The sequence below is a fragment of the Coloeus monedula genome, assembly GCF_965178545.1.
Source record: "Coloeus monedula genome assembly, chromosome: 12".
NCBI classification, from domain to species: Eukaryota; Metazoa; Chordata; class Aves; order Passeriformes; family Corvidae; genus Coloeus; species Coloeus monedula.
In genome coordinates, this window is record NC_138792.1 from 17655461 (window position 1) to 17681250 (window position 25790).

Consider the following 25790-nt stretch of genomic DNA (forward strand, 5'->3'; position numbering starts at 1 on the left):
CGCGTGCTTGCATTGAAGCTATTTACGTTTGGTTCAGTAGGTGGAATGCCGCCATGTAACTATTTAAGAAGCTTACTGATGGATGTAGGTGCTTGTATATTTATGTATCCCGCAGCATTCCTGCACAGCAGGTAAGGACTCGTTCTGTGGCTGGGCAGGACAGCAGAGCGGTGAGCGATGCTGAAGCCGAGGAGCTGGCGGGTTCCACGAGGACGGAGCAGGAGCTGCCCCGGACTCCCCGCGGGCCCCTCAGAGTTCCGCGCCCGCCGCCGGGGCCGCCCCTCGCGCGCCGCCGGAACCTCCGCAGCCGCTCCCGCCCTTTCCGCCGGCGGCGCGCGCGTGACGGCGCCTCCCAAGATGGCGGACAACCTGCCCACAGAGTTCGATGTGGTGGTGGTGGGCACCGGTACGGGGCGGGCTGGGCGCGGGGGGCAGCGCCGGGCCCTGGCAGGGGCCGAAGCTCGAAGGGGCGGCGGGGGGCCGCCCGGCTGAGGGGCGTCAGCGTTGTCTGGGGAGGGTGGGCAGGGTGTGCGAGTGGCTGCTGAGGTATCTGCGGGGACATTTGCGGGGACGTCTCCGTGACAGCGGCGGGGACATCCCGTCCCGGCCACTCGCAGCCCTCTGCAGGGCTGCTGCTCACATTTAAATAGCCAGATTTGCTTAGAAATGGAGTTGTCGGGGAGGGCCGTGTGGAGCTAGCCCTGTGAGGGTTTTGCCAGGATCCCCGGCCCTGTGACCGGCCGCAAACCTCCTGTGACTGCCCCCACACCTGAGATCCGGGGCTCCTTTGGTGCCTCAGAAAGCCTTGCCTGACTACTCCCTTGCCAGTTCTTATTCCCGAAATACCATGCTGCTGGTGAGGTTTGCTTTTGTGCACGGAAAATAGCTCTGAAGAGCTGAACTTCTGTCCCGTTGCAGTATATGTGCTGTAGGCTGATAATATATTTTCTATCATATCCTGTAATACAACTGGTTTTAAATCTTCAAGGTCGTTTTTCTAATCTTTATGCCTGCTTATAAATAACACAAAACTTTTTGAGTCTTTCTCATTAAAGCACATTTCTCTGTCTGTGAATGATTGCATATACCAGACAATTCTAATCTTCTGCACTTTCTGTATCTTGTACAAGTTCATCCTGTTCAGGTGAATAATGATGGAGACCTGGAGTGTCTCACTGTTACTTACCACAATGTAACTCCAAGAGAAATTTTTAAATACTGCTTCAGAACTAAGATTCTTGCTGTTTGTGTATCAAAATAATCTTGAAGTACTGAAATAGATTTCTGTTTGTAGAACGTGGTGACAATGACCTGGTTAAAATTGGTCTTGGTGAGCCCCACACCTTAAGTTCAGCATTGAGGTCTGGTCTTAAAATGCATCACTGTTTATAGGTCCTAAACTTACAGTCAGATTTTATTCGCCTTTGTAAAGAGCTCAGGGTGTTGTTTGGAGCACAAATGGGAAGACGCTTGTAAATGTTACTGTTTTCCATGTAAAATTAGTAACTGGGTTTGGAGTTCACTAATCTGTCAAACTGCATCCATGGGATTTAAGATTTTTAGCAATTTGGAATAGAATGAATGAGTTTGTTAATGAAATTGATGATTTCAGTGTTCAGCAGAAAAAAAACAATCACCATACAGTGTTTGTATAACTGCTTAAAAGATTTCTGATTTATTTCAAGTAATTGTGAAACCATGCTGCTCCCGTTGTTGACCAAAACTCTGCTAAAAATGCAAAATTTAAGTTCTTGAGCAGATTAAGAGATCCCTTCTGTGTCTTAACCCTGTTCTGTGGAATGGTATGTAGTAATGAATCTGACATTTTCTTATGTGCTCAGATTTGAGAACATTTTGAGTGTGTAGAAGGTTGGTTAATAATGAACAGCTGAAATATCAAACTGTAAGGGTGAAATATTAAACATTGTGTAACTTCTGTGGTTTTTGGGGATGATCCATTCTTTACTGCCATGGGGTAAATAGTGTTCATGCAGCCAATGCAGAAACTCAGAGGTTTATGAAAATGATATGAATGTTAAGCTATTTAGCTATTTTAGCCACTAAGGGAACAAGAACTACCTGTGCCATAGAGAGCAGGTCATGTGCAGCCATCAAACCCAATCTTCCCTGCTTTGGAGCAAGGTGTGAGATTACAGCTTTGATGCTGCAGGAGGGAAATTCTCTGAGCTAAGTTCTCTGAAATACCGCTGTATTTGGCAGTGTTGATTTGAATTCCAGGATGCCTTTTTGCCCACCTGTAGAGAGCACTGCTATAACTAATTCCAGGATTCTCAGAATTCTGCACTTCAGGAATTATTTTGTCTTTTCTTTGCATTCCTTTTTACGAAGAACATTCATAAGTGGTGATTAACACTGGTGACTGACTGAGGGGTTTTTAATCTGTATTAAATTTCCCATTATGGAAGATTGTTTGGAGTAGAACTTTCATCTGTCTTCCCTTTGGAAATTGACTCCTGAGGGAATATTTTAGCCTAGTTTTCAACCCTCTAGTTTCTAATGGTGTAAGCAGTGCTGAGCATACCTATGAATATCTAATTGTAGTAACTAGAATGTTTGTGTTAAATGATACTTTTAATGCATAGTAGTAATTGCATTAATTTCTGTATGTGTGATCTTTTCCTGGTTTTTATAACTTGTGCATCTATTAAATTTAGTAATTAGATTGATTTATAACATAAGATTTGGATTTGTTTTTGTTTCAGGTTCATTTAACTGTTTCCCTGTATTAAGCTTAACGCAAATGCAGCCTCAACTAAATTTTAGTCATCAGTGCTTCAGTTAATGTCTAGGTTCAGTTACTTCATCAATAGTGCTATGGGAAAAGGAAATTCTCTTTTTGAAGAAATTCCTTTTCCTTAATTCAGACATTTTCTTGCATGAGCAAGTTTAGAGCAAGATGGATGTGGGTACAAAAATACTCATCCTGGTGAGTACAGCAGCTACAGTTTCACTACTACCATGGAATTTACATCCATAGTACTAAAGAAATCAGTCCTCAGAGCAGGTCTGTTATTTGGGAAGGTCTCTTCTCTGTGAAGTGATCTGTGGTGATTTTTATTGGTCTAAAAGCCTGTAGGATCTGGGTTTGGAAGGCTGTTGCCAGTGCTTGCCCAAGGAATTCAAGGTGGGCTTTAGTCATTCATTTAAAGGAGTTCCTTATTGATAAGCTTTTGTGGGGTCATTTTTAAATGAGTGCAGGCATTAAATGTGGTGCAGTGATAGCCAGAGGGCCCATGAGGAGTTCTTTGGTAAATAGTCCAAAAACAGGAGTCTTTGAGAGCGAGACTCAGAACTGGGAGTCAGTGGCAGAGCTTTTGTCTTCAGGCAGTTGTCAAATAGGAAAATTCATAGGCAAAATATTCGGCAGTGTTGAGTTTAGGGCAGAAACCCCTGTAAGTGCCAAGATTTGCAACTTTGTGGCTGTGCAAAGTGGCGTGGATACAGGTGCAGGGTCATGTTTACCTTGGAATTTCTTCAGTTAACTGGATAGTGTTGAGTCTTGACTTGTTGTCTCTGACACTCCCCAAGACCTGCGTTAGCTGCTGGGAAAGTTGTAAAGGATATGGCTCTTTAAAAGGTGTTGTATTCACAAGTTTGTCTGCCAGTAATTCTAATTTTTTTCTAAAAAGGAGTTATTCTTTATAAAAGCAGTCACAGTAAATATTCTAGTTCTATGCAATTTTCTTTCCATTCTGCTTTTCAGTGGTTATAAATAACACATGAAATGACTTTCAAGGTAGAAAGCAGGAATCCATTTTGAAATATTCTATAAAATAAAGAGTGATTTATGGTTTCATATGATTTTGGCTGAAAGCACTCGGGCTTTGCCAGGTCATCAAAGTCCTGTCAGGAGAATCTATTATTTATTGTTCGATATGCTGGGAGTGGTGTAAGTACTTTATGTTTATCTTATGTAAGTGTAGTGTGTTAGGAAAAATCACTTCCAAATACTAACACAATTTTAAAACTATACCTTGACAAACTAACCCAAATATTACAGATGTGAATTTTAAAGTTTACACTGAAGATTGATTTAAAAAAAATAATAACTCCTGATGGTTTTATTGTTGCAGGATATTTTTAGACTGTGCCAAAAATGTTTTCTAATACATCTTTTGGGCTGATATTTTGATTACATTACCTTATATAACTGCACAGTCTTCAGTTTATATCAGCAGCTGTTTAGAGTTGATGAAAGCTCAATGGAAAACCAGCTGAAGATGGGTATTTTTTGACGTCAGTGGCCATTGTGGACTAACACAGTGGCACTGACTTGTAGTGTTGATGTCTGGAAGGAGGAAATAGACCCACGTTTTTATAATTATTTGTAAATAAGTCATTGCCTGTCCATGTGAATGTCAGACAAAATGAACACTGACTCCCAGTCCTGTCCTGTGTCCATGTCCCCCTTTCATTTTTTCTGTATTCTCCAAATGTAAATGTACCTTTATCTTCTTTACTGATTTTTTTTAACCTGACTAAAATTGAGGGGTTGTGTCCTGGCCTAGCTTCCAGTCTGGATTTTGGGGTGTAGCAGAGGTGCTGTGATAGCTGCCTGGGAGGTTTAGGCTCCCACTGGTACCTCAGACAGTGTTCTTTCCCAGATACTGTGCAATGTCCCTGACTGCTCTTGTGAGCAAACTCATTGTTCTGTGAACCCTTTGCTGTCCTTCTCAGCCCGTTTGTGTTCTGCAGGTTTTCCAGATTATATTGCTGATCTTACAAAATCAGAGCCTGTAGGACTCCTGTGACCCTACTGTGAAAAATACAGAGTAGGTCATCTGCATACCAAGGTGAAAACCTCCTTTAGAAAAAGGCTTAGCAAGGTACTTTGAGATTCTGCTCTGAATGAGGAACAGTTGAAACGCCAGGTTTGCGTATCTCAGTAGGAAATGTGGTTCCACTGGCTGGAGAACGGCCACAGAGCTGGGGGTTCAGCCCTCCTGCAGGAGCTGCTCTCTGGGCTGTGCCAGAGCACCCTGTGAGAGATCCTGGTGGTACCCACAGATCTACCTGGAACTGCTAGTGCAAGAGAAGAAACTTCCTAAATATCCTTTCGTGAAATGTTTAAAAATGTATGAGGAGCAAGGAGAGCAAGGTCTCTTCACATGGGGAAGCAGAAAAGGAATGAAATTATTAGCAGACTCAAGTGAAAATAAAACGGAATGTGTGTCTGGCTGTACAGATCTTTTAATGCATGTGATTTGCTTTATCTGCTGCTATCGCTTTAAACCAAAGATTAGACTCAGCTGTAGCATGTGCTGGAGAACACTTTTCAGAGAACACTGCTTGGTGTATAACTTTTAGTAAGAAGTTGAATTTTTATTTCAAGCCTAAGTGCTTGTGTTCCTTTTCTAAATAATGTTGATTTATACCAACTGTGAGATTCCATGGTCTTCATTGCCAAGTTTCTCTGATGAGACACAGATAAATATATGCAATTACAGTGTAGGAGAAGAAACTTTTTACTTGTGACTTCTTTCTTGACCAGTTACATATTCTTACTTTTTTTAGTGGATTGGCATTTCTATGCCATGCTCTGTAATGCAGAAGTACATTCTGATACTGCTCTGCAATATGGGCATATATTAAAATGAATCAATTTTAATCATCTTTAACTTAAAATATTATATACAAGAAGTATTTTAATTTGCAATTAAATTATGAAATGCTTTTAAAATTTCACATATACCAAAAACACACCATGAGTATTTGGTAGTGAGCTCCTCCAGAGTCAGCTGCTCTTCTCTACTTAGAAGTTCAGATGCAAACAAAATTTATTGCAGCTGGTCAACTGTCTGACTCCAGAAGATTGTTTTGAAATTGTCTATGTTCCAACATTTTTAATATATTTCCCTTCAACATTTTATATTATGAAAAAGCCACTTGTGATTTATTTAGTAGATAGAGTGAAGCAAATTAAACATTTAAGCCTTTTCAAGATGAATCTTGTGTAATTCAGTAAAAACTTATCATCTGGATGACTGCAAAACAGTTTGCAGTGAACAGCTCAGGAACCAAGATGCTCCCACAGATATGAAGCTGTTTAGTTTAGAAATTGCTCGAGGCAGTGACTGCATCCTTTTCAAGTCACTGCAAGAGGCGGTGCAGCACTAGAGCAGCAAGTAACAGCTGCTAAGCAGGAGACACAATGTGTAATCCTAAAATTAATTTTTGATCACACAGAGGTGAATTATAACTTTTCATTATGTTGTAAGACTTTAGAAATTAACTGGCTTTTAAAACTGAAGAAAAAAGTTTTCCACCATAGCAGTTATCTCAAACTTTTATTTTGTTGTATTGAAACTAAAAGTAGAATTGGTTTTTTGATAACTAAATAATGTGCAGCTAATTCTCTATTTATTTTTTACTTCTAAAACGCTATTCTTGAGAATGAGAGTATGCCTGATTTTGTTTCATCGGGAAGCTCCAAAAATTCATGTAATGGAGATGATCTTGGTCAGAGGTTACTGGAAACAACCAGATGCAGGCTTCAAGGTCAGCTTGCAGCAGCCACCTCTGTAAGATTTATTGAGTTTAATCTGCCTGTTATGTATCCAAGAAGGCTGGGATGGAGACAGTGCTCAGCCAGGGGCAGTGAGAGCGAGTGCTGTCAGAGGGGACTGTACAGATAAATGGTGTTGTTCCCCACAGGACTGTCCTGAACCCAGTGTTTGCTACCTGCCTGCTGGGTACTCTTGTTCTGTCTGCACTTGGTTCTGAGGCAGCTCTTCAGTCTCTCAGCACTTTCCAGGGCGTTGTACAGAAAAGTTGGTACAACCCTCAGTTTCTACTGAGTGCTGAAGTGGCCATGCCACCATGTTAGTTAGTTTAATTAGAGCCTAATTAGTGTTAAAATTTAGTCTGCTTGCCACTTTGTTTCTTTCCAATGGGGAGCCAAGCAGGAGGATGAGTGTGCAGTCAGCCTTGCTCCTGGAGCAACACTAGAAAGAGTCATGAGTTAGTTCACTTTGACTTTGCAAAGTGTTGCAGTGGGGCAGTGAATGCATTGCCTGCTGGATGGGTGGGTGGCAAGTACTACCTATGAAAGTCTACCTGGAAGAACATGTTAGCCATCCAGAGATCACTAATGAGTAAAATTGCTAATTTTGTACTTATTTTTATATCTGTGTGCAGATGGAATGTCCTACCTCACTGAAACTTTAATGTTTTCTTGAGAAGGCCAGAGAGGCTGATTTAATACTGCATTTGATAAACGGAGAGTTAGTAAGTGGAGAAAGAAGGCAATGGCTTTAAGGAATGATAGTAGAAATTCCAGCTTGTACTAACCAGTCCTTCATGAGGGAAAACTCTTTGTCCTTGTTTTTTCTGGAAAGAGACATGAGGTGCAGGACAATTTAACATAATACAAATATTTCACATGTAAGTGTTTTAAGAGGGGGATATGAAAGGGCCAGGAAGCACAGAAAATGTTCGTATCTCTTGGTAACAAGCTCTGCTATTTCTGAATTGTTTCTGCCTCAAATACAAAGAACTTCTGAGTCAGCACGGTAAATAGATACAAGAATTTGTATGGATTCCTAATTCTTCCACATAAATCTCTTTTATGCTGCCAGATGTTTATGTGTAACACACTGAAGTCTGGATCTTTTGCTGCTTTCTTGTGGTTGGATCATGCAATTCCTGTTCAGACTTATTATTTCCTGCTAATACCGTTGCAGATCTAAAAACTGTTTGGATTTGAAACCTTACTTGAGAAAATGTTCTTTTGCAGTAGCCCTTTTCAGATATTTCAGAAACAATAAAGTGGGAGCTGTCTTTCATAATAACTAGTATGTGTAATAACTTAGTAGGAAAACATTGGTTACTATTAGCTGTACTAGAGGGTAACGATGATTTGGTAATTCAATTGCTGAGTTGGATAGTACAGGCTTAGAATTTTTTAACAGTAATCTAAAAGGAGATGTAGAATTTTTTTTTTCAGTATTGGTGTTCTTGGTGATCGACGTTACTGGATCCAGGTCATTACTCAACTGTCTGTTCAAAGACATTAAACATCAGGAGTGATACATGTCCTTAATCCTTTAAGCTGGCCAAACCAGCAGCTGAGTGATCCCCAAGAGGGATGAGTGGCAAGAAGTGTTAGAGTGATCCTTCATGAGGAAAACAGCCTAGAGATATTCAGGTTTATCTACTCATTAGGGATAGGGGAAACTTTAGAATCCAGAGTCTGCTCTGTAGTGAAGATCCGAACACATTTCAAAATCTGAATATAATCCATCTTAAGGTTTTTGACAAATCAAAGTTCAGAACAGAAGGCTGTTTCCATATAGGAACAGGTTCTAAAAATACATATTTCTCTGTTACTGAATCATCTGAAGGGGACCTGTTTTGCACAACTGTCTGAGCATCCTGTAGGAGACAGTTCAGCTTTCCATGTTACCATTTCATAAATTGCCATTTCTGTAAGCAGGCTTTTCCAAGTTAGTTTTTTCCTCGATAGAGAAGGACAGTGTGTAACTATATTGTAATTGTCCAGAACCCTCTTTTCTTGGAAAGGGCTTTAGTTCAGTAATCCCCATGCAGTGCAAGGTCACATGTAGGAGTAACTCGCATTTGACAAAGCCACCTCTTTTCCCTGTGCCCTTGTTTCTCTTGGAGAAGAGGATTCAGAAACGGGTACCATGGGACAGTCTTATTTCTTAGGTTTCCTGAGGTATTGTCACCCAAGAACAAAGGGTGTCCTGCTCCGTCAGGTTGTCCAGGGCCTCTCCAGAAACTGAGATGCGCAGGCTTCGCCTTCCGGCCACACTCCCACTCTTACCAGTGGGTATGTGGGGGGCCACTATGTCTTAGAAGCACAGGGTTGGTAAGGAAAATTGATGCCAGCTTTCAAAAGCAAGGAAGCTAATTCAGGGAACAATTTCATCCAAGGTTAATGGAAGAACAGACCTCCAACACAGTATCAATTGGATCAAGCTTAAAGCAATCAGTTATGCCCTGGTAGCTATAACTCGGCCCAGGTCAGCCAGGCAGCACTGGTGATGTTTTACAACACTTTCTCAGTGGCTTTTATCAATAAGGAAGGAGAAACAAGTTTCTCAATTCCATTTCTAGAGTAATACTGTCTGTGCCCCACTGAGGGAAAGAAAAGCTTTTTTGGGAACTCCAAACAAAGAGTAGTTGTAGATTCTATTCCAGATAGTTTATAGAGGGAGCAAAATGAACCATATATATAAACACGGGGGGACAGCTGAGTGTGGAGCTTTCACATAATGACTGTGTACAGCCAGGATCTTATGTCAGTCCTGAAGTGTGTGCTGCACTTATGTATTTTCTCCTTGTCTCCGTGGTCCCAACGGTCTGTGTTTTGAGGTCTTGCTTTCAAAAATTCAACTCGAAAGACTTTTGGCCTTTCTAGGCTGTGAAACAAATGTCCGAAGAACTGCTGCAGCTCTTCATCCCTCCTTCTACCCCTGGAGGTTAATTCTGTGTTAAACTTTCACTTGCTGTCGAAGGTCAGCAATGCAAAACTATTTTCATTTTTCTGCTTCATCAATTCAGAAAAGGATTTTATTTTTTAAATCCATCAAAAAAGTGGTCATTAAAACCAGAAAATTTGCAGGGAAGTTGTAGCTATTTTCCTGGAAAATATGTCATGCCTGTCTTAAACCTCCTTCTGTGTTTTGATACAAACATTTGTACTTTTGGACATCACCATGGAACTGCTGTCCCAAAAACCGACCATTTATTTGGTTTGGAAGGAGGTCAGGAGTGGCAGAAGATAAGGGCAGAGGTTGCACCTCTTTATTTTGATGATTGTGTTGGCCTTTGCTGGTTTAAAGAGTTGGTGAAACTGTGGTCTGGTGTACCCAGCTCCCAAGGGGTGTTTTCTAAAATGCAAGGTTTTATTTGTTGGTGAAGGCACTGTTGCCTGTAAAGAATAGACAGCGCAGGCCTGGAATTCTGCTGGAGATTGTGTTTGTCATGAAGTGAGCCAGAGTAGATTGTGCCCTTCCACAGCTGCTTTTTCCCCTTCCAGTTCTGTCTCTGCAGTTGTACCAGTGCAGCTGCTTCTGGTACTGCTGTAAATCAGATCAGCCAAACACTCCTTTCACTTTCTTTAATCTCATCCCTTAATTGAATACATGGCCTAAGTGTCTCCTAATACCAGTCCCTCGAATTTTAATTGCTGTTCCTGAATTACTTGCTTAAAGAGCCAACAGATCATTTAAAATGAGATTTCAGAGAAGTTAGTACCACAGAGCTGCTTAGCTGGTGAGCTGCCCTGCTTTTCTGAACCTGCTCCAGAATCCAAGGCATCTAACTGGGCATGTGAAATCTGGTGAGTGGGAGCAGACATTACAGAACAACCCCATTTATTTATTTATTGAACTCCAGTCAGGATTCTGTGCCATTCCAAGCATGTATTGCTGGTAGAGATATCACCAGCCTTTTGGTGTGCTTTTTTGCTACATATTTTTTCTAAATATAGTGAAAGCATACTGATTTGGTAGAGTGTAATTGCATAACGTGGGAGATTTTGATAGGGATACCACTCTTAAGGACAATCACAGTCTTTATGTCAGACACTGAAGTGAACAGAAATACACAAAAATGCCTTCAGGTAATACCTGTGTACATTACCAGGGTTGTTGTTACAGAGCATCCCACTAAGATTTGGGTATCATTGTGCTGGCAATTACTCAATCTGGTTATGATAGCAGCATGTGGAGAGAAGACACTGGTGCCAAGCTCTAACTCAGTAGTGTTTGCAAGTGGTGTGTGCCATACAGTTGCTAAAAAAAAAAAGGTTGCATTCAGGAGGGTCACCAAATGTTAAAGAGCACAAAATATTGTTCATTGCTTTAGTAGCATGAGACTGTTAAAAATTTCAGTGACTCACATTGTAAAATTTCTTGTGTTTAAGTTGCCTGCTTCTGACCAAGTTCCACCATTATTGCAATTTTTAATATGTCACAGCATGGTAAGTTCTAAAAACTGCATGTATCATTGCAGGTTTGCCCGAGTCCATTATTGCAGCAGCGTGTGCCAGAAGTGGCCAGAGAGTTCTTCATGTGGATTCGTAAGTTACTCCAGTAATTTCCCTTTTTAAGAGCTAAACTGACTAGAAGGGTTTCTGTGTCTCTGTCACTGTGGGCTGCAGGACTTTTCTCTCTTCATCTGGCACCAAGTTATGTTATGCTTCTGTCTCTGCCTTATTTTGGGGGTGTTATTTCCATCAATAGAGTAGGCAGTTTTTGGAAGCTAGCGCAGGAATTTGGAACATCAGTGCTGTGGTAAGGATGCTGTGATGGCTCCTTTGCTACAGGCAGGAATGGCTGCAGGTTTAGTGCCCTTCATTCTCATTCCTGGCAGTAATTATCCCGTTCTCTTTCGTGACAATGACTCGTGTTATTTCAGTTTTTTGTTTTCATTGGCTATCGAAGTCTGTAATAGTATTGGTCACTGGAACTTTGATTTCTGTTATCCATGCCTGTTCTTAGCTATGATGAATATCACCTTTTAACAACGTATGTTTTTCTGTTCATTAACAATCAGAATTATGAATTCAGATTTTTCTCAGAGTGTTCAAAAATGAGATTTGGGGTTACTGAAATACCTGTGTTAGATGTGCTACTTTGATTAATCTGTTGTTTCCTACAAAGGCCTGAGTTAAGTCAGGCACCAGGTATTAAAAACATATATGCATAAAGTCTTTGTTTACAGTTTAGTTGCTCTCATTACCTTGTGTACCTTATTTTATTAATTTTAATCTCCTGCCATGTTTGCATTTATCATAATATACTGCATAGGTGATTATGGGAGATAGTTTTGAAGTGGCCTATTATAAAATACTGAGTTCTGAGTTTGATTTATAAACACTGTCCAAGCATTGCCATCAGCAGTAGCTAATCTTATTCAAAATAGTCACTTCACTGCAGTGTTGCCATAAATTGCTGTAGACTGATTTTAAACTGAAGTTAGCTTCTGCCAACTAGTAATTGAAGGAGCTCTATTTCTCTGTGCCAGCTATCTGTCTCAATAAACATAAAATCTGTGGTTCTTCTCAGAGAGCTACATTTACTGTAGATATTAATGAGTTGTTGACATGTGAAATTTCAAGGATATTTGTTAAATGATTTAGAAAAGTAATTTGCAATTTAAAACGTGGAGATTGGCACTTAGTTTAAATTTGAAGCTGCTGGAGAAAGGTAGATGAAGACTAAAAGTGGATTACTTGAAGTGAATATGCTTCCTGTACTAATTGTGCACATGCAAAGGACTTTCTCCTAACCACTTGCCCAAGTTTCTGCTTTTGGTCCTTTGCTTCTTTGCCTCTTTTACTGCTGTAGTTATGTACCAGTTTGGTTACTGAGGATGGGGCAGTTAGGAGTGAGGCATGTTTAGCTACCTTTTGTATTTGATTTTCAGCATCTGGAATACAGCATTTGTAGGCTGCAGTTTTAATGTCTACATCCTTCGTTATTGGCTTATTTATCTCTCCACACAGAATTTAATTCAAAGGCAAAGGAGGGTCAAGATGCAGAATTTTAACTTCTCTTCTGTGAGAAGTAGAGCAAGCTGGGCGTGTCTTGCTTCTTGACACCTGGTATCTTTCTTATTTTTTGACTGTACTTTGCCTGTAGAGCCCTTGAGTGTTCCCTGTGTCCAAAATTCTTTTATTTGAGCATCCAAAAGTGTGCTGGGCCTTCTCCCTGTACCTCCCCAGTCCAAGATCCCTGCTTTTGTAGTTTGTTGCACTTTCTCCTAGACAATTTGCCTCACTTTTTTTTTCAGAACTTGTAAAATATGTGTGGTAATAGACCCTGTGTCTTTATACAGCCCTCTTTTGGAAGAGGGAAATGAGGGAGCTGTGGAAGTCCAGCAGCCTGAGAGCAAAAAAGTTGCTACTCAAAGCCGGTCAATTTCTTGCAAGAAAAATAAAGAAGTTATTTAATTTCAGTAAGGAAAACTAGGCAAAAAATTCTTCATTCTGGTATCTTTTGAGCTTTTTTGAAAAGTTCTTTTTCTGTTTACTTTGGTTTAGGATACAATCTCACAGCAAAGATATTAGAGAGTAAAACGTGGTCTCAGCTGGGCCGTGGTAATTCCCTTTGGTCATGTCCATATCCCAGGATATAATGCGATGTAGCACAAGTGACTGCCACCATCACCCACCCTTTTGTTGGGCTGAAGGATCTCAGGAGCTGTTTGAGTTAAACTCCTCCTCTTGGAAGGCCAGGAAGCTCCTAAACACCATCACTGTGCCAGAATGGGAATCTTTAATACATTTGCCTGTGTACTAATAGGTAGCACATGAAACTTTATGGGTTTGAAACATAAGTCATTTGTGTTCAGATCCTTAAAATCAATGTGGCAGTAACTTCCTGTGCAAAAGACAGCTGCTCTGATGGGTCAGGACTTCCTTCTGGAAGATCAGATGCAGGACAGACAAATCAAGGCAGCTCATGGGGGAAATTATGAGGCATCAGCAGCTTCTGTCCAGCCAGCACCAGCTTTGCGTGTCACTGTGGAGGCTGTGCCCTGGGAAGGGCCAGCTCCTGAGCAGGCACAGGCCATCAAATGCTTTTGCTGTTCTTAGTCACGTTTTAAATGTGAATCTTCTGCTTTCGGAAGTGTCCAGTTTCTCAAATTGCAGTCTGTCTGCAAAAGAACACATTAGAGATTCTCTTGGTTCAGATTCAGATTGTTAATCAGTCAGAAACAATTTGTGATTTCAATGTTCTGGATTGGAATTTGCCAATTATTTCGAAAATGGTGTTAGTAACTGAAGAAAAAAAAGCTAATGTAGGAGAAGAGACAAGCTTTCTGCAGAGGTAAAATTGTACTTCAGCTACATTTCCAAAAGTTTGCAAAATGGCTTCAGCAGTTCTTCTTTTAGCTCTGAACTGCAGATTAGAGATTTGAAAAATATGAAGGAAAAGGACCAGTGTTGTAATTCAGGTGAAATGCAGTTAACACAGGAGGAGTTTTGAGCAAATATAATTTAGGAAATAATGTATGGTAAGGAAGGAAAACATCTATGCTCTAACTTGGTAGAAAAAGTACTTTCCACCTCTGCTGTTATACCTTCAAAATGCTTCCTGTTCTTAATTAGGGGATTATTGAATTATAACCCTAAAAAAGGGAGAGAATATCCATCTTTGTAGTTTGCTAATATAGCAAGAGAAGAGGCGAGCTTAGGCCTTGAGATTTTCCGACAATATTTTAGCTTTAATTAGGCTTTGATCTTGACCATTACTTTAAGGAATTCCTCAGTTCATCTTCAGGGCAATTATAACAAAAATATTTGGTTACAAAGGAGTCCTAATTGTAAAACCATTAGTCAGCTCTTCTCAGAATTCCTCTTCAAGACTTCTGCTATAAACTTTGCTCATTATGTCAGTAATCATGTCTGGTCTTTCTTCTTTCTGTAGTGTTTTCAGATGAGAAAATTAAGCAATCCTGATTCATCATGTAGTGCAGGGCAACTAATTAAAATTCCAGGATGAAAAAATCTGGAAGTTGCTACTTGAGAAGATGAATATTTGAGGTGGCATAACACAGCTTGGGAAGGATGCTCAGACAGCAGAGGAAAGGAGGGACAGCTGTGGTTCATTTTCCTTTGGAGAAGGGCAGTACCACCTCCTCAGAATGGATGGAGCTCCACAGCAGGGTCATGCAGTGCTTTGTTGCACACACTGGGTTGCCTCAACACTGGGTAAAAAAAATAATTTCAAAGGAAAATTCAGCTGATGAACAGAGGAATGCTCACATGAAAGTGTCTGACAGCTCACAAATAAACTTTTGTAATTCTGTGAAAATAACATTCATTTCTCTTAATGAAAGTTCTAACTTTAAATAGTCTAAATATGCATGACCTTATGTTGGTGTAGATTCAAGAAACCTACTCCTAATTTTAGACAGGTGTTTTCTGGGATTTCTGTGATCAGTGGCATTGCTTGCTCTGACAGCCATATATTGTATTCCACATTCAAGAAACTTGCAACCAGAGCAGCGCATTTCCTTAAAAATAAATCTTTGTGGCCATGGTTTTTGGAAATCCCAGAAGTGACTGATAATATGTTGATATTTAACTTTTTATTCAGTGGAATCTGAAGAAACATGAAAAAATTACCCTTCACCATTGACAGCTAAAACAAAGATGGAGGTTATCATCACATGCAACTGTCAGTGTCTTTTACAGATGGAAATCTCACAGAACTGGGCATTTAATAGATTTAATCCTCATTGCTTTGTGTTCTGTGTGATACCAAACAGCAGTACTTTTGGAGCTCATCCATGTCTTTCACACGAAGTAAGGATGAACTCCTGTTACAGAGGACTGGAATTCCTGGTTGGAAACCATCTTCAGATGGAGCTCTGCTTCTCAGAGTCAGCACACTGCAGGGTGTGGGCCCAGTCCCCCCAGTTTGGGGCCTGGAACACCACGATCCGCTGCTGGAGCCACCTTTATTCAGAGAATGCTGAATTTTGTTGTCTTTGCAAAAGATGTCCTGTTTATGTTCTTCACTATTGCCTTGCAGGAGCTGAAAGACTTTTTTAGGTCAGTTTGTAGTCAGGAGCAATTAGGCACTGCTCAGCAGACATCTGTCCTTCATATGCTAAGTAAGCACCACGGTCCAGAGCAGCAGCCTCTGGTGCTGGAGCAGGGCTGACACTCTTAATGAAGTCTTTGTCAGTGCAGATAAGCCCTGTCAAAAGCATCCCATCGTAAATCTAGTCAGGAGAATCTAACCTGAATTTAGCTTTTCACTGTTATCACACTGATCTCTACAATTTAAGAGTGGAGGAGGTTATGATAAGATTGATTTAACAGCCTTCACATTATTCTTTAAAATGCAAACCCTGTCTTCCTCCCTACATATTATTTTATTTTTTTACTGTATGAAATAACATTAGCTATCTGTTCAGGAGGGTATTTCTGGTATCCTTCAGGCTTCTGAAGTGCCAGTACACAGTGACAGAAAACGGAGTTAAATCCTGAAATAACTGTTTTATTTTGCAAGAACTGGTGACTTTTTAAAATGTAATTGCTCTGTTATTTTTCTTCTCAAGAGTTGTTAAGTACTGAAGATGTGCTATGCATGACAACAAAAGCCAACTAATCCGACTGATGTTTAGAGAAATATCAGTAGAGAAATTTTAAAAAGAAAGAGCAGAAATTTTCTTTGATTAACAGCAGAACTACTAATTTTCTGTGATTTAAAAATGGTAAATAATCTTTTTCAAGCAAGAAGGTGGTAAATAGAAACTGGTAAGTGCTCAGGGAGAGATGATCAAATGTACAAATCAGTTCCTTTGGCTCCACCTGCAGTACATGCAGTTCAGTAAGAGTTTTGCCAGAGCGTCTTCACAGTCTGTAATAGGCATAATATGTTGTGTAAGCAGTAGATAACAGTAAACTGCACTTCCCTTTATTTGACATGATGGATAAGAGAGCCAGTTTTGGCCAAGAAGCAGTATTATCTCTATTTTCCTTTTCTTCACACCATCCCATGTGTTTTTCTCAGCATTATCCATTTACCCTCCAAATATTTGATTTTGGACTATAGGCTGTTTGGTCAGAGATGCATACAGTGAGGAAAACGGAAATTTTGCATTTCATTAAGAGTTGTAAAATACTAATTTTTATCTATTCTGCGTCTGAAAAATCTTGCCATGGAAAATGTTTTGAATGTGTTGGGCTTGGTTATTTTTTCTTTAAATCTGAAAAAGCTAGGTTTGACCTGTCCAACAGGTTTTCCTTTTGTTTTTTCTTTACAGGAGAAATTACTATGGTGGAAACTGGGCCAGCTTTAGTTTTTCAGGATTATTATCCTGGATTAAAGAAAATCAGGTAAAAGTTTCCCAAATTGCTTCTTTTTGGCCTCCTTAACATTGAATCTCTGCTGTGTGCATGATTTATTACAAGAAAAATTACCACCCTGCTTTTGCTCTTTGGTAATTTGACAGATCAAAGAGGTTTGTAGTTCCCAGCTTTACTGGTTGAGACTCACCCATCTGGCCTGGCAGTCTGAGGCTCTGATGTGCCTGGGTCGTTAATCTGATTGAGACCAGCCTGGTGCTCGGCCACACTTCTGGGTTCTTGAGCTTAAAGAGAAGCAACTACACAATTGTTTCAGTTCCTTTACCTTCTGTAAATGATAATCTGGTCATTTCCATTTTCTCTTTGATTATTTTCCACTCTCTGATATTTCAGCTCTTGTTTTTCTCGTTTGCATTCAGCTGATTCTTCTTTACAGGGAGGAAGGTGGGTGCTGGATCCTTCCACTGAAGGACAAAAAGATGAATGCTGGTAGTGTATTTTTCAATGACCAAAGTTTATCTAATTCATGACAGTCCACTAGAAATCTTCCAGGGAGGATATTTTTTAGGAGATGGAGCACTTGGACCAGATTAGCAAATGGCTGCTCTGTTATTTACGGAAATCCTCGGAGCCTGTTGGGCCGTAGAAGATGGAAGTTTCTCAGCTCAGTCTCATGCCTGTTCTTTACACTGTGCTGCCTCCTGGCATAATCAGGGGACTTGCTCAGTGCCAGAGCTTCACATTCTATGTGTTCTATTGTATGATTTTAGAGATTCCTTTATGCACAGATTAATACAGTTCCCCAAATCACCAGGTTTTTCCATATGGTCTCCATTCAAAGAGTTTTATCATAGAACCTGGAATTATCCTGGCTGTGGCAAACCTGTCTTTTAGGAGATTGTATTCAAAGTTACATTCAACTCTCTACTAAGTTTCTTTTAACACTGTATTTCAGATTACCAGAGCCAATGCTGTAGTACAAATGTTGGAATGCTATGATAAAGTAACCAACTCTAACTGTTTTAACTCAAGAAATATAAATAGAAAAAAACATTAGGACAGTCAAGATGGCTTTTTTTCTTATATTATTAGATGGTACGAATTATTTGTGAGTACAGAGATTTATAGTTCAAGAACAGCTTGCACAGTACAATTTGTAATTTTATACTTGTTCTTTTAAGCAAAAGACAGATCTCAGTGATGAATGTGAAGACTGGAGAAAACTGATCCTTGAGAATGAAGAAGCTATTCCTCTTAGCAGCAAGGATAAAACTATTCAACATGTAGAAGATTTCTGTTTTGGCGAGTAAGTAGAAATGTAGCAATACATGAACAATTTTGCATGCCCAGAGGTAAATGATCACATTGTGCTTTTGGTTTTAAGGGTTTCACCACACTGCCATATTGCACATTGTCTCAAAAAGTAACCCTGGCCTCTGAAATGTTCCTCATGTTCATGTGCTTTGTTGAAATCGCTTCATTAAAACAACCTGATCCTTCCTAAATGACCTCTCTGGATGCAGTGTAATTTGTTGGCCAACTTTGTGAGTTGGTGATTTACTTCTGCATAGAGAACAGAAATGTTGTGTATGTAGGTAGTTGTACTAATAATCAGTTGTGCACTGCCATCAATTAAATTTTTCCATTCTTAATTTGGCTAAAAGCTGCTGTTCTCACAGTCAAAAATTAAACCCCTAAATACATGTAAAATGAACTAGATACAAAAGAACAGGAACACAAATGGGCAGCAGTACCGTAACTATTAAATACTTCATTATGCTAAAATGATAAAGTAGTATTTGTCCTTTGTCCTCTTTATATGTAATGAATTTAACTTACTGAAGTTAAATCCACTGAATATAAATTTAACTAACTGGACTGTGTATTTATTTATTTATTATTTTTATCTTCTGGATTTTGCACTGAACTGAACACTCTCCAGAATTCCTGAGAGGTTCTTTGAGATAGTTATATAAGTTTAACCTTGAATCCCTTAGAAAATACCATAGGTAGCTAAATGAAATGCTGACACACAGTCAAAGAGAAATAGATATTTCTTTCCATAAACATAAGTAGGGAAAAAAGGTGTGAATTACATGAATACAATCTGAAGGTCGCAGACTGAAACTGTTCCAAGGTTCAGTGCTGCACAGTAACAGTGCTTGACTGGATTGCAGATAAAATGTACTACTTATTTTAAAGGAATAGCACTTGAATATTGTAATTGTCATAATAAATATTGTTCAGAACCAGGATTAAATCAGATGGAAAGGTTTCGTAGTCTCTTAACTTTGCATATGATTTTTGACTGATAGCTGGCTCCCAAATGAGTCCCCCAGCACTGAGATTTCACACTTAGAAGTGAGATTATACTTGGATAAAATTATGCTTTTAAGCATTTGACTTAGCTCAGTACAGTGCTGTCTGTCTTGGTCATCACCAAAAACAACCCCAACAAGGAAAACCTGGCAAAGAAAAAGTTCTCCAAAAGAGCTTCAAACTTCCTGAGAGAGTCAATTACTGTGTTTCTGACAATTTACGTGTTCTGCCTAAATTCTGTTGTTTTTGCTTAACTTTTGTAACTCCTATGAAGTAACCATTAAACATTTATTTTGAAAGAATAAACAGCTGGGTAGCCGTATAATATACACAGTGCAAATCTGAAATGAATGGCCTTAGAACAAAGTGCATCCATCAAAGGGAAAGAATACTGTGTCTACATAAGCTGTATTGAAAAAAGGCAAATGGCTGAAAAATAAATAGTGAACACCTGTGCTGAATAAATTAACCAGCTGGTTGGCAATTTTTCATTTGACCTATCTGAAGGGGTTGCTGTTACAAGGCATTAATAAGACACATTCATTTTAAGATATTCCTTTGTTAGTACCATTAATTGATGAATGGTGGAAGATAATATTCTGAATTTACACAACAATTTGTCTGCAGATGTATTATTTTTTTCTGAATTAGGAGAAGAATTGTCTGTACAGAAGTTCAATTTGAGTCATTTTTATAGACAGTTCTTACATTATTCAGGGATATTTGGTCCTATAGGAAGGATGTCATGAATTTAGATTATATACAGTTTTTAAGCTTTCATTTTAAAAAGTGTGCTGCAAATCATGGAGATTTAGGTATTCTTTAATGGAAAGTGAATAGAGATACAAAATATGTAAATATTTCTGTTACACTGCTTTTCAGAGTGATACGGAAAAATACAGTGTGTTTATGAATCCAAGTTTATTTTGATTCTAAAAAGTAATAATGGAGTATGTTTAAAATGCGACCAACTGTTCATTGAGATTGGGAGAATGGAGAAAGAAAACCTTAATCTGAAATTTTGTGTTATGAAAATGTTTGGAACGAGTTAAATAAAAGCTTCGTTCTTAGTTTATTGCATTAATAGCACGAGTTTTTGCAGTTTTCACAAACACCATGTTCCAAAATCCAAATAGAACCCCAAAATTTAATTGACTTCCATTTCTATTTGTAGTAGAGATTACTTCTTAAAAAAACATTTGTCAAAGTACTTATCTTTCTTTGATATTTTATAGTTACTTAATGCTGGCAATCTGAAGCAAAAAGACATAATTAATGTATAGAAACAGCCTTCTCTCATTAGTGCTTCCTTGTAGCAGTTCCTGTATTTCCCAGGGCAATATTTTACCCCAGTCATGAGTTAAGTGCTTCCTGGTGACTGTGCCCAAGCTGGGAGATTGCTTCCAAACTTTTCATGAGTCCATGTGAACTGAATGAGTTCATAAATGAGGAGCAATTTTTAAAAAATACCAGGTTTATGTTCCTTTTTGAACAGAAATCCTACCCTGCCTCCATCTGTAAGGCTGCAGGTGTGTGAGGGAGCATTTTGGTATGGATTCTGAGTAATTCCTTGCTGTTCTGTGGATTTTAACCATCCTGTTAATACTCTTGTGTTTGCAGGTCACCTTTAAAATCATAGTTCATTAGTTTTCAGCCAAGATTAAATTGTTTGTTCAGTGCATTAATGGCTTGGTATAAATATAAATGGTATAAATATAAAAAGATAGTTTGGAATTATTGCTGAACTTCTTTCACTTACAATGACACTGATTTGATTCATCTCAGCTGTAAGTGTAAACTAAACCAAGTTCAAAAGTCCTGATTTCTAAGGTAGGTGTCACTGAAGTTCGACATAAAACGAGTAGATGAGATTAAAAGTGGAGGGCTGTTTTATAATGGGAATTTCAAAGAAATGTTGTGGAAAGGAAATGGGCTGTGCAGAGTAAACGTTGTGTGGGAATGTCCCTCCTGTGACTGGCTGCCTTCATCCCCTGTGCATGGATTTGGAGCACTTGCATAACAACATTGCTGCTTGAACAACTAATTGGAATGCAAGGGCAGAGTTGAAAAAGTAATTTGAAAGTTTGACTTAAGCTTTGGGTCAAAGTGGTCTGGTTGTCAGTGGACCTGCTGGGATCATGGCTGCAGAGGTGCTTATTGTGTAAAGCTTGTCTGTATTCTTCAGGACAGTAGCTCAGCTTAATGACCTTAATGTGTATTTGCATTTCAATTTCACGGTTTTTAATCCATAGGGAACACCTAATCAAATTACTGCTTTTATTTTAAAATACTCCATTTTTGTTGTTTCTGTAGCTGTGTATTGTTTCACCATGAGGGTTTTGATTTTCATTTTGAGATCCTTCCATCTCTTGAGTACATGTAAAATAAAAACCCAAATTTTTGTTGGGCTTTTTTTCTCCTCAGTAAAAGTAGTCCTCTTGAATTATAGCTTTGCAGCCAAAGAACCAGAGTTTGTTAGTGGGTGGAACACCTGATTTGGCCAGGATAAAGAAATTCTAATGCTTTTCCTAGAAATGCTTGAGGTTTCTGTTCTGGCACCGACTCAAAACTTCAAACAAGTTTTTAAGACTCTTTGAAAAGACTTTTTCCCCCTCTTTTTCCCCCTCTGTGTTTTCAATCAGTCAGGATTCAGCTGAAGGTGTTGAAGAAGCTGGTGCACTGCCAAAGCTGCCCATGTTTAGCACCCCTGCTGCCGAGGGGGTTTCTCCGGGCTTGGAGAAGGAGAGTCCAGCAGCAGAGGGGATTTCTGCGGGCCTGGAGAAGGAGAGTCCAGCAGCAGAGAGCCCTGGAGCGGAGCCACAGACCCCAGAGCCAGGGCAGGCCGTGGGCACTGAGGCAGCTCGGGCAGCTCCAGGGGATGGGGCAGGAACAGCCTCTGGCAGTGCAGCTGCTCCCAGCACAGCGTCAGGAGAGTCCGCTCCGGAACCGGCCAAGATGGAAGCTGCACCCTCCGAAAGTGCTGCCCAAGAACCAAAGAAAATCACCTATTCCCAAATTGTTAGAGAAGGCAGAAGGTTTAATATTGATTTAGTTTCCAAGGTAGGAACTGAATGGCTCTTTTTGTGTAAGTGCATTTACTTTGCTTAAAATGCTGACATTTGTTTTAAAACCTTTCATGTTGAGGAGGGTGAGACAGCACCTTTGAGGCAAAATAGCCGCTCCTGAGAAATAAGAATTGTTACCCCTAAAACAAACATGAGCTATTTAGTATGTGTCCTTAAGTGTTTTATAACCAAAGAGATCAAAAAACACAGCTCAGAAATATCGCCATTAAAGTACATTTCATGAAATTTAACACTTAGGTAATACCTGCAGAATCTCTCCTTTTAAATAGTACCATTAAAAAATTATATTTTTAAGCAAGAAAAAGCAATCGGCATGCAGGTTTTTTTATCCTTTTAAAATATGTGTGCTTTGCAGTACAGGGGAGTTTTTTCAAAGTTGAATGCTTCACTTTTCATATTCTGCCTAAAAAGATTTTTCAAACTTCTGTGAACTGAAAAAGAAAATTTTTTCAATAATTCATTCAATTCTTTGTGAAGATACTGCAAAATGCATTATTGCAAACTTGGAGTTGCAAATGTCCATCCCACTTCAAGCATCATTGCAATGACATAATGAACTCCAGTCAGTGGGTGGTGGTTAAGCAGATAATGCCATTTTGTATCCTTTTTATATTCTTGCTGTCCTATTGTGTGACATGGTGTTAATTGCAGAAAATCCCAGAAATTCAGACACAAGAGTGGTCAGCAGGGCAAGGCCAGTAGTTTGTGCTGGGGTTTCCCTGGCACAGGAACTTTGGCTTCCTTGTAGTGTCCTCATTGGTGTTCCAGGAAACCTTTATCCAGAAAATTCCTGTGTGATCTTGTAAAGTCTGTTCCTCAGGACCACGAGACTTTTCAATACAGACAAACATTTTCAGTTCATAGTTAAATTTCTGTCCCTTCTGTATTTCATCATATATTTGTAGCTTATAGAAAGATGATTAAATTATGTATGACTAAACCTTGACTGGGGAATTATGAAATTTTCCTGCGGAAAAGGTGACTCTCAGTTCAGGTGATTTAAGGAGCAGCTGGTGAGGATTTACATGAGCAGTACTGGGTACTTCACTGATCCTCCTCACCCACCACGTCCTTTCTCCTCCCTGTGCAGTTGCTTTACTCCCGGGGCCTGCTAATTGACCTTCTCATTAAGTCCAACGTGAGCCGATACGCAGAGTTCAAAAACGCCACGCGAGTTCTCGCCTTCCGAGAAGGGAAAGTAGAGCAGGTATCAGAAAATAATGTGGTGCATGTATTTCATCTCCTTAAAGTCAAGAAGCTTGAAATTGTTTTTTTGAGAATTTTGTGACAAGAAGCTGGTGTTTTTCCTTAATTATGATTTTAATTTCCAGCGGAAAAGCTGTTTGCATGTGTTATATATAAATACTAAAAAAACAATCAAACTAAAATAAGGTTGTGCAGTCCAGTATATTGACATAAATCTTTACCTTAGGCTAAATGTTTAGGCCATGATTGATTGGCAGTTAATTCTTGAAGATGAAAATTCACTGATTTTAGGTTTTAAGATTCTAACAGACTTGATTTGTCTCTCTGCTACTTACAAGAGAAGTCAGTGTGCTAATGGCAACAGGAAATATTGGCACAGTTAATGCAAACTCTATTGATTAACTCTGCAATGAGAGATGCAAGTGAAATTGAAGGGAAATAGAAAGGGGAAGAAACTGAAAAAGATTTAAAAATATTCTTATTGTGGAAAATTGGTAACTTTAGTTACAATAGAAAATAGGGGGAAAATATGTAAGAAAATAACTATAATAGAAAACAGTAATTTGTAAGTATTTGTTAGGTAATCAGACTGTTGCTGCTTGATGCTTTTACATTCAGAGTGTGGAAAGTGTCTGAAGTTATTAAAAAATATTTTGCAGGTGCCTTGTTCTAGAGCAGATGTCTTCAACAGCAGACAGCTCACTATGGTGGAGAAGAGAATGCTCATGAAATTTCTAACGTTTTGTTTGGACTATGAACAGCACCCTGAGGAATACCAAGGTAGTGTCTCATTGAACAGGGCACACTCCCTTCCTAGGAGTTCCTTCAGGGAGGCACAATTCTGAGAGATCTCCTGTGTTCTCACATGGTTTATTTTTACAGATTCATTTTTAAGGTATGCTTTGACCTTTTTATGACCTTTTCACTTCAGCATTAAATTCTTCTACTTAAGCACTTGCTCTTCTAGTTCCCACATCATTTATTATTTACATTTTTCTTTAACAGCAAAATTATATATTACAGCAGGGTTGCAAAATGCTTTTTATCATTTTTAAGTGTTTCCTCCCCTCCCCCAGGTATTTTTTAAAATAATGTGATGTATCTGAATTTTCTCTCTGTTTTCTTGGATACTATGTAAATCCTCACAACACGATACCACAAAATCAGAAATGGAGAAAATGGAATTTTTTAACTTTGAAAGTAAATGTAATTTAATGCTCTTTAGTTGTAGAGGGCAAGTTCAAAGTGCTTTTATCAACTGTTGGCTTACTTAGATGAGAGGAAATCAGAGTAGATTTGAGCTATAATGTGCAAAGAGTAACGTGCATCAGGTCAGAGAGGGAAATGAGCTTCACAGGTGCTTTGGGTTTGTGCTCCTCAGGGTACAAAGAATGAAGTGATGTCCTCAGTTCTTGGAGTCTGAAAGTAAACTAAGGCAAAAAGAAAAAATCTGCCAAAAAAACCAGCGAGGAAAGAGGAGTAGTTCAAGTACTGACAGAAGCTGCAAACCAAAGCATATCAGTGCTTTTGGAGCTTGGCAGGGGCTTGACCAGGCAGTATTTCTGCAAGAATCCAGTGTTCAAGGTTGTTGGGTGCTGGTTTGATTACTTGAACAAGACTCTTAGAGTAGGTACAAACATCTGAGAAAACTATTAAACATTAGCAAGAGAAAAATAGTCAGTATCAAGATCTGGTAAGATTAAGAAACAAAGAGTCTGTAATGAACTCCAGAAAATCCTGAAGGGGGAAAAACTCATTAGGCTGCAGTGGTTTATTGATTGCTGGTGATCTCAGTTTGCTGTTGCTGGAAGAAAGGGAGGTGCTCAGAGTGAGGGTATAGATGGTATTTAGAAAATTTATTAAGAAAAAAAGGAGATGCCACATCAATTTTAAATGAATCCATTGATTCATGTACCTAAATAACATTAGATTTATTTTACTTCCAGAGACAGTTAAACAGATTTTGTTCCTACATTTTAAAATAGCCTGAGAAGTAATTGAGAATATTTTGAGTCAGATTAGGCTAATGTAAAAACTTCAGAAATTTAAAATTGCTCTCGATGAGATCATTGCATTCGTGGGAAGGCAGACTTTTAATAGGGAGAGTTCATGAGAGTGATGAATTTTTTTAAAGCTTTTTTCTGTAAAATATGGAATTATATAAGAAGTTTGAAGTGAGGAAAACTTGAGAATTTTTTTTAGAATGATAAAACAAAAAAAAAAAATCTTTGTCATTTTAGGACTTTCTGCATGGCTGTACAAAGAGCAGTAAGATACATTTGTAATAAAGCAGTGGTTGAATCTTGACCAGAATATATAGCTTGATCATGCTGGTCTCTGCACTGATGGAAGTGTTTATGAAT

At 39.1% G+C, this 25790-nt stretch overlaps 1 protein-coding gene across 1 annotated transcript in view; it reads left to right on the plus strand.

Moving 5' to 3' along the window:
- Window positions 1-338: 338 nt before the first annotated feature.
- The window catches only part of CHM (CHM Rab escort protein), a 56025-nt gene continuing 30573 nt past the window's right edge, over window positions 339-25790 (plus strand). Inside the window, exons 1-7 of the mRNA XM_082289224.1 lie at window positions 339-406; window positions 11002-11068; window positions 16774-16846; window positions 17998-18122; window positions 21778-22195; window positions 23312-23428; window positions 24087-24207. Of these exons, the coding sequence (XP_082145350.1) occupies window positions 358-406; window positions 11002-11068; window positions 16774-16846; window positions 17998-18122; window positions 21778-22195; window positions 23312-23428; window positions 24087-24207 (970 nt within the window). The 5' untranslated portion in view covers window positions 339-357. The remainder of the gene's footprint in view (window positions 407-11001; window positions 11069-16773; window positions 16847-17997; window positions 18123-21777; window positions 22196-23311; window positions 23429-24086; window positions 24208-25790) is intronic.